This window comes from Caretta caretta, chromosome 11 (assembly GCF_965140235.1).
Source record: "Caretta caretta isolate rCarCar2 chromosome 11, rCarCar1.hap1, whole genome shotgun sequence".
Lineage (NCBI taxonomy): Eukaryota > Metazoa > Chordata > Testudines > Cheloniidae > Caretta > Caretta caretta.
This window is the reverse complement of record NC_134216.1, coordinates 56,488,003-56,501,422: the sequence shown is the minus strand read 5'-3', so window position 1 is coordinate 56,501,422 and position 13,420 is coordinate 56,488,003. Positions and strand designations below refer to the sequence as shown.

General features: G+C 43.5%; 1 protein-coding gene across 4 annotated transcripts in view; it reads left to right on the top strand.

Annotated features, from left to right (window-relative positions):
- Window positions 1-711: 711 nt before the first annotated feature.
- The window catches only part of DNAH7 (dynein axonemal heavy chain 7), a 285,097-nt gene continuing 272,388 nt past the window's right edge, over window positions 712-13,420 (top strand). For all 4 annotated transcript variants that reach the window (XM_048868445.2, XM_075118030.1, XM_075118029.1 and 1 more), the window contains exons 1-2: window positions 712-869; window positions 11,351-11,416. In XM_048868445.2, the coding sequence (XP_048724402.1) occupies window positions 855-869; window positions 11,351-11,416 (81 nt within the window). In that variant the 5' untranslated portion in view covers window positions 712-854. The remainder of the gene's footprint in view (window positions 870-11,350; window positions 11,417-13,420) is intronic.

Sequence of the window (13,420 nt, the reverse complement as noted above, 5' to 3'; positions counted from 1 at the left end):
AGGTCAATGTGTTAAGTTTGCTCTCTTTGACTTTCTAGGAATCATTCCAAAATCAATACAAAAATTATTTTGAATGTTGCAGAACAGCAGAACGTTTTGTTTTGTTGTGACTGTTTACTGTTAGGGACGTGGATATTTCACCAGGAATATTAACAATACTTGTTGACAGGTGAACCAAGCCAGGTGAAGTTACGTCTTTTAGGGGACCAACTTCTGACACGCTGACACAGAACTCTTCACTGTGTGCCTGGGCCCTACGTTAGTCTCCTTCCCCATCAGAAGGGCTCCGTGTCTGCCAGGGACCTCTCACGCTCCATGACTTTCCACGACCACCCACCGTGACTTCTGCAGGGGCCAGTGTGGTTGACCCTAGGGCTGCCCAAGCAGCTGGCTCCAGGTACAGCCACCCCGGGTGCTGTTCACGCCTCGGCGGCCGGTGGGAAGGCGCACGGCTGCGTCTGAGGCAGGTATTGAACAACCGAAATTCCCAACCCCGAGCCGCTGTCACAGAGTTTGGGGGTGGCCCTAAGGCCGGGCCGCGCGGGCTGCTGGGCGGGCCTTAGAGCAGGGTTACCGGCACTGGGCGCTAACGTTACGGCCCAACGCCAGCCACCTCCTAGGGGCGTTCCGAAGCTCCGGGCCAATCAGGCGCGCGCACTGCCGGCGGGGACCGTTGGGATTCGCTCTGCGCCTCGCGGCGGAGGCGGAGCCTGGGCCCGAACCGCTGCTAAGCAACGGGGTTTCCTTCAACACAACAGCCCCTCCTCCTCCTCCTCCCGCCGGCGACTGGGCCCCAAGGGAGCTGGCAGGAGCGTGCGTGCGAGCGGGGCCCCGACCCAGGAGGAGCTGCAGACATGGGCAGCGAGCAGGTGAGGGGGATGGGTCTTGGGACGACCTCCCCACGCCTGTGCAGCGGCTTCCACCCCCGCTCTGCCCCATGCCCCCTACAGCGACCCCCCAGGCCTGTGCTGACCGCCGCCCCTACTGACGTCCCCGTGCCCCGCACAGCAACTCCCGGCCCCGCACTCCCCGGCAATGACCCCCTGCTCCGCTACAGCGACCCTCCCACTCAACTGCCTTCTCCTCAGCCCCCAGTGACCGCTCGACCTGTACTGCTCTCCCCGACCGCCAAAAGCAACAGCCCGCCCTGCACTGGCCTCCCCTGCCCCCTCCCCCCCCACTCCCTCAGAGACACGCCGGCTCTGGCCTGCCCCATCCTGCACTGACCTTCCTGTGTCAGCTACAGCGGTTCCCCCAGCTCATCATGGCCTCCCGCTACCTTCCACAGTGACCCCCTGCCGCTGCCCCGACCCGCTTACTCCCCCTGCCCGCGGTGACCTCCCCTGCCGCTGCCCCGACCCGCTTACTCCCCCCTGCCGCTGCCCCGACCCGCTTACTCCCCCTGCCCGCGGTGAGCTCCCCTGCCGCTGTCCCGACCCGCTTACTCCCCCTGCCCGCGGTGAGCCCCCCTGCCGCTGTCCCGACCCGCTTACTCCCCCTGCCCGCGGTGACCCCCCCTGCCGCTGTCCCGACCCGCTTACTCCCTCTGCCTGCGGTGAGCCCCCCTGCCGCTGCCCCGACCCGCTTACTCCCCCTGCCCGCGGTGACCCCCCCTGCCGCTGCCCCGACCCGCTTACTCCCTCTGCCTGCGGTGAGCACCCCTGCCACTGCGCCGACCTAGCTCCTCCTACAGCTCTCTAATGTCACCCCTTGACTCTACGGTGGCCTTAACATCTGCCCTCCACAGTTACTTTCTGCCTCTGTGTTGACTTCACCTCCCCGCCCCTGCACTGATTTCACCCTCCACTCTACAATGATTTCCCTGCTGTTGCAATAACCTGTGACACCCTGTGACACCTTGTTATTGCTGCTGCAGCCTCGAGGAACTCATGTGCCCACCACCACTACTGTGGTTACCTCTTGTGCCCCTTGCCATCACCACTTGGCGTTACTCTTGCCCACTGCTACCTTGTTCCCTTCATGTGCTTGCCACAGTTGCCATAATGACTGTGTATGTACTTGTCACTGCCTCTATCTTTATATCACTTCAGCCAGGCTTCTATCACTATCACCATCTCATTTATATCACAACACCCAAATGTGATGAGATTTCAGTGCATAATCAGATGTTGCCATGTTTCATCAGATTTTTTTAAAACAGAGTAAATGTACATGATATTTTACAAATGGAATAGGATATGTGCCCTACACCTATAAGTTTAGGATAGGCAAGACAATGGGGACCAGAAGGAAAGAGTGAGGGGAGTTATAGCTATGAAGAACAAGGTGTTAAGGATTCATGGAGAAAGTAGGATTTAAGGACGAGAGAAGAGGAGCTTGGCTTAGGTTTGTACATGTAGCTCCTCATCTGGCAGATATTTATGCATGGTCTTAACTTTACCAGTGTAAAGACTCCTAAAATCAATAGTACTACTGCTCACAGTGGGAAAGTTAAGTACATGCATAAGTCTTTGCAAGATCAGGACCGTAGGGAGTATTGTAACTTCTTCCCCTCCACCTGGTAACTCCATACAAGACAAGCCAGAATAAGACCTAGAGTGTTTGTTTTTCAAATAGAAGCATAGGATCATATGCAGAATGTGTGCATACTTTTAAACAGAGGAGGGCATTCTTTTACTTCAGTATTTCCCTTATGTATGATTTCAGGCTAGCTTTGTTACTGAAGTTTATGCTAATCTAGCATATTTAGGGGGTTTTCTTTTGAACTGGATGGAATTTTTTTTATGTTTTGGCTTAAGTAAACAGACTGGATTAAATTTTTTTAAATGACTTGTTTTTCCTCTCTGACATTCACTTAAACACGCATACTTTTTGAGTAACAGAGCAGGTGGTATAACCATATTTGCTAAAGGAGACTTTAACATTCATCTCATTAGTGGAAAGTTGATTGCAGGATGATATCCTCTAGTAAAATGAAAGTGCAGTGTCTGTACTCTGAATTCTTTTAAATCAGGTATTCAAAAGTGATACAATCCTCCTTGCAGCTATTCATATAATTTTAAAATTAGTTTTGAAATGTAAACATAAACTGACATTTTGTTTCAGGGTTGCTGTTCTTACAGCATGTTTAAGGGGCTTTTCTCTAAAGTCATTATAAAATGTATAACATTATAAACTGCAGAAGCAAGTTCGATGGTAGCTTGCTACAGTTTGCTGCATATGGGAATTCTTATATGAGGGAGGGAGCATGAACAGTTTAAGATTAAATTAAATTATTTTCAGAATTATGCAGGGTATAAACGCTGCATATATAATAGAGTGCTGATTTGCAACTTCAGCTATGAATGTTAGCAGGTGGCTCCATAATGAAATTATATATCTAAATACCTGTTAAAGATCATCTCACACAATCAAGATTAAATAGAAATACCATCAATATTAAAATAATTCCACTATAACCCACATATTTAGGGACTTCTGGGGTTTGGTTTATTATAGTAAATATACACAGTAAACTGGATAAGGAATAGTGAGGCATACATTTTTTTCACTATAACTGAACATTGGATTTAGCCTATGCATTGCACTGTCAGCGCTTCTTTGGTGGCATTATCAGTTTAACTTTTTACATAAAAAACTATTCTGTACTACCTTGCTCTTTGTGTAGTCATTTACACTTGTGGTGTAAAATGTTATTATTTTTATTTTTGCTAGTGTTTTGAATCCACTTTTCACAGGTGTAAAAAATGGCTACATAGGGTGCTCTTCTGCCCATGAAGAAATCTTTCACATTGGATCTGTTATTGGGATCTTTTATTTTATGAATCTGCACACAGAAAGACTGAAATAATAATTCTGAGAGATGTTGGCTGCCTTTATTAATCTGAGGGGAATATTAACTGTGAAATTCATTGATAATTTAAAGGTCACCTTTGATTCTTTTACTGCAATCATTTTAACAGAAAAAGCCAGCTACTATGTATTTGTGGGAAGAGCTTGCATAGAACTACTGTACTTTTTTGCCCTGCAGCCTGTCCCCTGTTCAGCAGAGTACCTTTCTCACTCTCAAAAGGGAAAAAAAAATTAAATATAATGTGAATCTACATTTATGGTTTGAATTTAAATAAAAGTTCATAAATTAATTCTTAATAATTGTGTGAAAAGTTAATAGCAGTGGGCTGGAGAGCAGCAATTAACTTTTGAATTTATGCCACTGTTTCATTGATTTATTCTAGTAATGTTATCAGAACTGAATGGCAAATAGATTAAAAAGCAAGGTCCCTTTACTATATTCTGCAGATGCATGTGAATGGGCATCTGCCTGTATGTGTCCAGGTTTGGGAGACAGAGATGCAGAGGAGGGAATGGTGTCTCCCCTAACCCTGTGGGAGAACTATGCAGGGTTTGGGCTCTAAAGAGTTAATAGGTTGAGAGGCTGGCTAGGCTCTGACAGACTCTTACCACAAAAAAATTATGGGGGAAGAGTCTGCAGTAACTTGTGCTGATTTCATAATGCAGAGGGGTAACTTCCTTCATGGAAGTTCCTGTAGATGGAGAAACTGGCTGACAGTATGGCTCATGGAAACTTTGCTGCCCCAAGGCTAAAACAAGACTCAGGGGGCTGCCCAGCAGTGTTGAAGAGGCGCAGATGCAAGATCTGTGTGGCTCTCAAGGGCTTATAGGTGGAACCATCAGCCACTTGTATTGGTCTAGGGTGAAAAATCCAGTCCTGTGGTGGAAGAATTGTTTTTTTCACTCTTTATTTTTTCCTTTTGGTATTCTGTCACTTTTAAAAGCTTCTCTAGGTTTGGAAAACTTAGAGTGAAAAATTGAAGAACAAAACCAAACAAACAAAAAAAACAACCAGAAAAAATGAGGAAAACCCCTAACCACATAACACCATTAACTGGGTTGCGTTCAGTGGAAAACGGGAAATAAAGGGGTAAACAATGAGGAAAATCATTTTATTTTTTGATGTAAAATCAGAACATTTGGGAAAAACTGAAAGTACTTTGCAAGAGTTTTTGGTTTAGAATAAAGGCAATTTTCCATCAAAAAAGTTTTTAATGAAAATTTGTGACCACTAGTTTATTATCATAATTGGATTAAGTGGTGTCAAGGGGGGCAGGTGACAAAAGCCCACAGGGAAATATAAAAAAGGTGATCTTAACAGAGGTTTAGATGTTGTGGGGAGACATGAAAAACAGTAGGGTCATAGATTTCAGAGTAGCAGCCGTGTTAGTCTGTATTCGCAAAAATAAAAGGGGTACTTGTGGCACCTTAGACACTAACAAATTTTTGGCTTATGCTCAGATAAATTGGTTAGTCTCTAAGGTGCCACAAGTACTCCTTTTCGTAGGGTCATAGGAGCAACAAGAGGGAAATCAGTGAGGGAATCGGCTCAATATCTTAGATATCTATACAGACTTGTTTCAGAGTAACAGCCGTGTTAGTCTGTATTCGCAAAAAGAAAAGGAGTACTTGTGGCACCTTAGAGACTAACCAATTTATTTGAGCATAAGCTTTCGTGAGCTACAGCTCACTTCATTGGATGCATACAGTGGAAAATATAGTGGGGAGATTTTATATACACAGAGAACAAGAAATAATTGGTGTTACCATTCAGACTGTAACAAGAGTGATCAGGAAAGGTGAGCTATTACCAGCTGGACAGTCTCTATGTAAAAGAATAAATGGACACAAATCAGACGTCAAGAATTATAACATTCAAAAACCAGTCGGAGAACGCTTCAATCTCTTTGGTCACTCGATTACAGACCTAAAGGTTGCAATATTACAACAAGTTTCAGAGTAACAGCTGTGTTAGTCTGTATTCGCAAAAAGAAAAGGAGTACTTGTGGCACCTTAGAGACTAACCAATTCAAATAAATTGGTTAGTCTCTAAGGTGCCACAAGTACTCCTTTTCTTTATACAGACTGGTGATCTACTAGGTCACCCCAATCCTAGACTGCTGGAGCCAGCCTTACCCTGGTCTGCTGTGAGAACCCCCTATTCCCGGGCTGTTCACGCACAGCCTCCAGCTACGCGAGTGAGCACTTTTGGCCAGCCACTGCCTGGATTATGCAACTGAATGACACTAGCCAATATCTCCGGTTCCAGACGCAACCCTAGGAATCTCTGTCTTGCAGTGTCCGGTTATGCCCCCTGGACGTTGCACGTTTATATGAGTTTGTCAATTTAACAAAGAAATTGATACGTACCAGGCTTGTTATCCCAAGGGGAGTCTCTGACATGCTTCAAACCAAATGCACTGTTTCAGTAGAATAAACAAACAAATTTATTAACTACAAAAGACATATTTTAAGTGATTACAAGTCAAAGCACAAGACAGATTTGGTCAAATGAAATAAAAGCAAAACGCATTCTAAACTGATTTTAACACTTTCAGTGTCCTTACAAACTTAGATGGTTCTCACCACAGTCTGGCTGGTTGCCCTTCAGCAAGGCTCTCTGTTTTGATCAGTGCTTCAGTCGCTTGGTTGTGGTGGCTGTAGATGGAGGTAGAAGAGAGAGAGCATGGCAAGTGTCTCTCCCTTTTATCATGTTCTTTCTTCCCTCTTGGCTTTGCTCCTCCTCAGAGTCAGGTGAGCATTATCTCATCGTAGTCCCAAACTGACCAAGGCAAGAGGATGGCTCACTTGAAAGTCCAGCAGATTCTTTGTTGCTGCCTAGGCCAATGTCCTTTGTTCCTGTGAGGCTGGGCTGGGTTTGTCCCATACATACCCTGATGAGGTGTGAACTGCCCCCCCTGCTCCTGGAGAGTTTTGCTTAGGCTTGTTTTAAGCCATGAGGACACATTTTCAGGCTCATAACTATATACATGAAATTACAACCTAAAATATTACTATAACTACAATGCTCAGTGCATCATGAGCCTTCCAAAGACACCCGACATGACAAACTTTGCATTGGATACCATACAATCATATTATAAGGATGAACATGGGGGTGCAGGGTGTTCCTCTGAGGTACAGAGCAACATAGAAGGAAGAATAGGAAGAGGCCAGTATGGCTCCATCAGAAGCTCTTTAATAACTGGAAAATCAAAAAGGAATCCTACAAAATGTGGAAACATGGACAAATTGCTAAGGAGCAGTACAAAAGAATAGTACAAACATGTAAGAACAAATCAGAAAGGGTAAAGTACAAAATGAGTTACACCTAGTAAGGACATCAAAGGTAATAATGCATTAGGAGAAAGAGAAGATGAAGGAAAGTGTAGATCAGAGATGGGCAAACTTTTTGGCCCAAGGGCCACATTGGGGTTACGAAATGGTATGGAGGGCCGGGTAGGGAGGGCTGTGCTTCCACAAACAGCCTGGCTTCTGCCCCCTATCCACCGCCTCCCATTTCCCACCCCCTGACTGCCCCCCTCAGAATCCCCAACCCATCCAACTCCCCCTGCTTCTTGTCCGCTGACCACCTCTCCCGGGACCCCCCATCCCTAACTAACCCTCCAGGACCTATCCAGCCCCCCTGCTCCCTGTCTCCTGACTGCCCCTCCGCCCCATCCAACTGTCCCCTGATTGCCCCCCGGGACCTCCTGCCCCTTATTGTATCCCCCCTCCCCTCGCCCCCTTACCATGCTGCTCAGAGCGGCAGGACAGGCTTATTGGAAAGCCTGGGCGGTGGGCGGGTGCAAGCTGCACTGCCCGCATGGTGGCGTGGCACCGGGAGAGGGGCCAGGGGTAGCTTCCCCGGCCAGGAGCTCAGGGGCTGGGCAGGACGGTCCTGGCCCGTGAGAATTTTTAGATAGGTTAGATGTATTCAAGTCAGCAAGGCCTGATGAAATTCATCCTACTGTACTTAAGGAACTAACCTCGCTGAAGCAATCTTGGAACTGGTTGCACTTATCTTTGAGAACTCCTGGAAGAAGGGTAAGGTCCCAGAAGACTGGAGAAGAACAAACTCAGTACATATCTTTAACAAAGGGAACAAAGAGGACCTGGGGAATTATAGACCAGTCAGCCTGACTTTGATACTATGACATTCCCTAGGGTGAAACCTGAACTGCTGTGTCCCCTTACCTTTCCAGCCTGGGATGCCTTTTACACTGCTTTGCTAGTGAACAGCAAACCTCTCCAGGCTTTGATCACTCACAGCTACCAGCATGCAAAGTCACTCCCAGCTGAGTAGATGAATTCTATGCCCAGCCATCCATGAATAGATACAGAGCTGCAACCACATATCCCTCAGTCCTAGCCTTGCCCCCCAGAAATGTGCATCTTGTACTGTTCAGTAGCCCACTGGACCATAGAAGCTCATAAATTAGTCCATCATTCCAATAAAGTGTAATGAATATGTATCAGTCTTGTTGTCTCAAATGGAGGCTTTCCAAACACTTCAATCCAAATATATTGGTTTAGATAAAACAATAAAGTAATTTATTAACTAGAGAAAGATAGATGTTAAGTGATTTACAAGTGATAAGGCTTACAAGTCATAGTTGGTTACAAAAGAAAAAAAGCTTTCAACAGTCTGTACTGGATGGAAAAAACCTCCAGGCCAGGACCACTCTCCCCTAGTTCAGTGATGCACCTTTGTCTTTCAAGGAATCTTGTTGCCATGAGTAGAGATGGGGGAGGAGGGGTGTCTAGAGCAGGGGTGGGAAAACTACTGTCCGGTGGTGAATATCCAGTTATTCAGATGATGATCTTCTAGCACCTACCTGGCATGCCAGTGTGCTTTTGTCTTCAAGAAAATGATCTGATAATGTTACCTAGAACTACAGCATATTTCACTAACAATCATGGCAACATCTCACAATTTTATATGCAGTGATGTTACACATATTTCAGTAGGATAATAATATTCAGCAGATTATGCGTTTTCAAATGAAAGCTCACAAGGCATACTTTGTACACCATATATCATATCATAAACAGGGGTGAACATGGGGCACAGTGTGTCACAGATACCTGGAAAGTTACTGGAACAAATTGTGAAACAATCAATTAGTAAACCCCTGAAGGAATATATGGTTATAAGGAATAGCCAGCATGGATTTGTCAAGAACAAATCATGTCAAACCAACCTAATTTTCTTCTTTGACAGGATTACTGGTCTAGTGGATAGGGGGGAATCAGTAGATGTGAGATGTATCTAGATTTTAGTAAGGCTTTTTACACAGTCCTGCAAGGCAATTTCATAAGCAGACTAGAGAAATGTGGTCTAGATGAAATTACTGTACGGTGGGTGCACAACTGGTTGAATGACCATGCTCAGAAAGTAATTATCAATGGCTCATTGTCAAACTGAAAGGGCATATATAGTGGGGTCCTGTTTGGGTCAGTTCTGGGTCTAGTGCTATTCAATATTTTCATTAATGATTTGGATAATAGAGTGGGGAGTATGCTTATAAGATTTGTAGATAACACCAAGCTGGGAGGGGTTGCCAGGTTTTAGGAGGACAGGATTAGAATTCAAAATGACCTTGACAAATTGGAGAATTGATCTAAATTCAACAAGATGAAATTCAATAAAGACAAGTAGTACTTTCTACTTAGAAAGGAAAAATCAAATGCACACCTACAAAATGGAGAATAACTAGCTACGTGGTAGTACTGCTGAAAAGGATCTGGGGTTATAGTGGATCACAAATTGAATATGAGTCAATGTGATGCAGCTGAGAAAAAGGCTAATATACTTCTGGAGTGAATTAACAGGAGTGTTGTATGTAAAACATGGGAGCTCATTGTCCCACTCTACTCAGCATTGGTGAAGCCACAGCTGTAGTACTGTATCCAGTTCGGGGCACCACACTTTAGGAAAGATGTGGACAAATTGGAGAGAGTCCAGAGGAAAGCAACAAAAATGATAAAAGGTTTAGAAAACCTGACCTATGAGAAAGGTTAAAAAAAACTGGGGATGATTAATCTTGGAAAAAAGAAGACTGAGGGGGCACTTCATAAATTTTCAAATATCTGAAGGGCTGTTATAAAGAGGACAGTGAACAATTATTCTCCATGTCTGCTGAAGGTAGGACAGATAATAATGAGTTTAATCTCTAGCAAGGGAGATGTAGGTTAGATATTAGGAAAAACTTTCTACATATAAGGATAGTTAAGCCCTGGATTGTGGAATCCCCATCATTGGAGGTCTTGAAAAACAGGTTGGAAAAACACGTGTGAGGGATGGTCTAGGTTTACTTGGTCCTTCCACAGCACAGGGGGCTGGATTTGATGACTTTTCGAGGCATAGGTGCTGACTCCGTGGGCACTAAAAAAATAATGGGTGCTCAGCACCCACCAGCAGTCCCGCGAATCAGCTCCTCTCCCTCACCCCCACAGCCCTCCCTCCCACTGGTGGCTCTGCTGATTAGAGCCTCCCCCTCCCTCCCAGCATCTCCCTCCCGCCATGATCAGCTGTTCAGTGGCGTGCAGGAGGCATGGGGGAGGAGGGTGGCAGGAAGAGGTGGAGGGAAGGGGCAGGGGCTTGGGGGAAGGGATGGAGTGGGGGCGAGGCCTGGGGCAAAGCAGAAGTTGAGCACCCCTCAGGAACTGTGAAAGTCAGCACCTCTGTTTTGAGGACCCTTACAGCTCTACATTTCTGAGAGTTTGTGATAAACATAAAAGACAGCATAGGGTTGTTTCTGTTATCTTGTGTGCAGAAAGGTATGTTGTGTATATGTTGACAAAATATTATTATGAATGATTGCTGGTATGAGTGACTCTTTAAGGATATGTTTACAGTACAGCTGGGAATGTACTTCCCAGCTCTGAGTAGACAGACTTGTGCTAGCTCTGCTTGAGCTAGCATGCTAAAAATATACAATGTGGACATTGTGCCATGGGTGTTAATTTGGCTTGCCACCCAAGCTCAGATTCAGGTGGGCTTTGACTCATGTGGCTAGCCCGAGCCTCTGCCCATGATGCGGCTAGGATTGCCACCTCTCAGGTACAAAAAAACCCAGGATATCTGGGATGATCCTGAGTCCTTAACACTGCACAGCTGGCATGATGTACTGAGCACCCTTACATATTTCTTGGGACAGCCGGTAGTGTGTACTGAACACCCTGAAAGATTTCCTGGGACAGCTACCTCAAAAAAGGGACAATTCTGGGAAAACTCAGACAGGTGGTAACTCTAGCTGCTGCAGCCACACTGCTATTTTTAGAGGAGCTAGCACAAGTCTGTCTACCCAGGCTCCCAGCTGTATGTATGCTCTCAGCTACAGTGAGGTAATATCTTTTGAAACCATCATCTACAGAGATTAGGGGAAATGAAGTGAGTATATTTGTGAAAATTATTGGACAGAAAACAAAAACAAAATTATAGTGTAAATCATAAGTTTTAGCATGCTTAGAAGTTTAGTATTATTAGTTTAAATATTTATATAATTTATTTTCTTTTTGTTCTTTTTTGTAGCCCAGACCTACTGGGAAAGGAAAATTATTGAAGACGACTGTAAAATTTTTGCCACAGTTGGCTCAGGTAATATTTTTTAAATTTTTTGTTTTAACAACTTTTTATTTTCAAATGTGCAGCAAAGCATGGGAGATCCCACATAGAAAACTGGACCTCATTGCAATGTATACATTGAAAACAACAAGGTTTTACATATATGTACAAGAAGTATTTGGAAAACAATTAAACTAGTTAACTTAGATGAGCAGAAAATATTGAAAAGAATAAAAGATACTGACGAAAGCTATAAAATAAATGTTATAGAAAAATTGGAATATAATTCATTCTAATATCTTGAAGCCTCCACAATCTAGCTGTTTTGAGTGGAAAGGCAACAAGTAATCCTTCAAACACTTATGCATCTGCTTAAATTTACTACCATGGGTAATCCCATTAAGTGGGACTACTCACTGCAGTGAAGTTAGCACATGTGTTTTTATAGGATTAGGGCCTAAGTCTCTTTTCAGGCATGTACATTTGTTGCACCCAATGTAAAGTGACAAACAGTTTTGAGATAAATGTTTGCAAAAACCTCTTCCATATTTCAGTGAAATAGGGGACATCTACAGAGCATGAATAATTGGCCGGATTCATCCTTGTATTACTTTAGTTTTATGCCAGTGCTACTTTTCTGAAATTGGCTGTTTTCAGACTGGCTTGAAACTGGAATAATGCACTGGTAAGTCAGGCTCAGTGTTTCTAATTCAAAAGATATCAAGATTTTCAAAATGTCTTGTTAGGAATGGATATCTCACAATGTTTATTCAGAATTGGTTTCAAGTAGTTAAATGGGAAATGTAGCCAAGTCATTTTTTAAAGGTTTATTCTAATAAAAAGAGTATACGTGAAAACTCAATTTAATTCTTGCCCCAAATGGAAAAAATGTGGTCTGTTCCCCAGATTAGTCAAACCATCGTATATGCTTGTGGTAAATGTATGTGATACATCGATATGTGGTAATGTGTATGATACGTTTCACGGGATCCACAAAACCATAATGAGAGACAACTTGTATACAATTGTCAGAAATTCTGCATGTATTAAATATCTGGTGTTGGATCTTTTCAAATGTGTCCAGGAGAATAGAAAAAGAAGGCAAAATTCAGGAAAATCTTTTTAAAGAAAATCTTAAGAGACTAGCAAAACTTGGTCACCTGGTAGTGCTTGGTAATTAAATGAAAGATAAAAAAGTTTTTTGGAAATTTGGGAATATTTTAAAGTGGTCATTTAAGACAACAAATTAAATATTGGAGGTGATTCTTAATGCAAGTTTCACCGTATAATTACTACTATATTAAATGAAATTTTAATCACTTTATCTCTTACATTGTTACCTGACATTTTTAACCTTTTGTGTATATTTAATTTTAACATGGAATTTAGGTCATGTTGAGCTTGTTTAAAATAAAACTCTATCACATTTGGATGAAGAAGACCTAATTAAAGGATTTAATTGAGCCCCAATCTTACTCCTTCAAACAAAAACAAAATTTAACTTTTGAACTTGGGGGAAAAACCTGGATTCAGACAGATGATGGGTAGAAGAGGCATTTATGGATTAACATTTAACCCTGGGTAGGATTTCACAAGAGAGGACATATAAGTTATTTTAATATGCCTGAATAAGAAAGGGAAACTTAATAGGGCAAAAAAACTGAGATATATTTGGAAGTTAATTCTGCTTCTGTATATGAAAACTGCCAGATATCGCTGTACAATAGCTCTGATTTAGTCTTTGGCATGTCTTTGTAGACTAAAAAGTTACAAAGATTCAAGATCCTCTCCCTCAATTTTCTGACAGCCTAAAATTGCAAAGGTAGTACAGATTCGTATCTCTGCCTGAGGGGTGCCAATAAGGTATAGGTATGTGTAACAGGGCAGGTTCCTTTCCCATCTTGGAGTTCCTCACAAACTGTCTTGGATACCTCTTCATTGTCAACATCATTGTGAGTTTTTGTTTGTGTTTGCCACCATCACATCCCCATGCAGCTCTTCTACCTGGAGCATCCTTCAATCCTCAGCCCTTTCTCC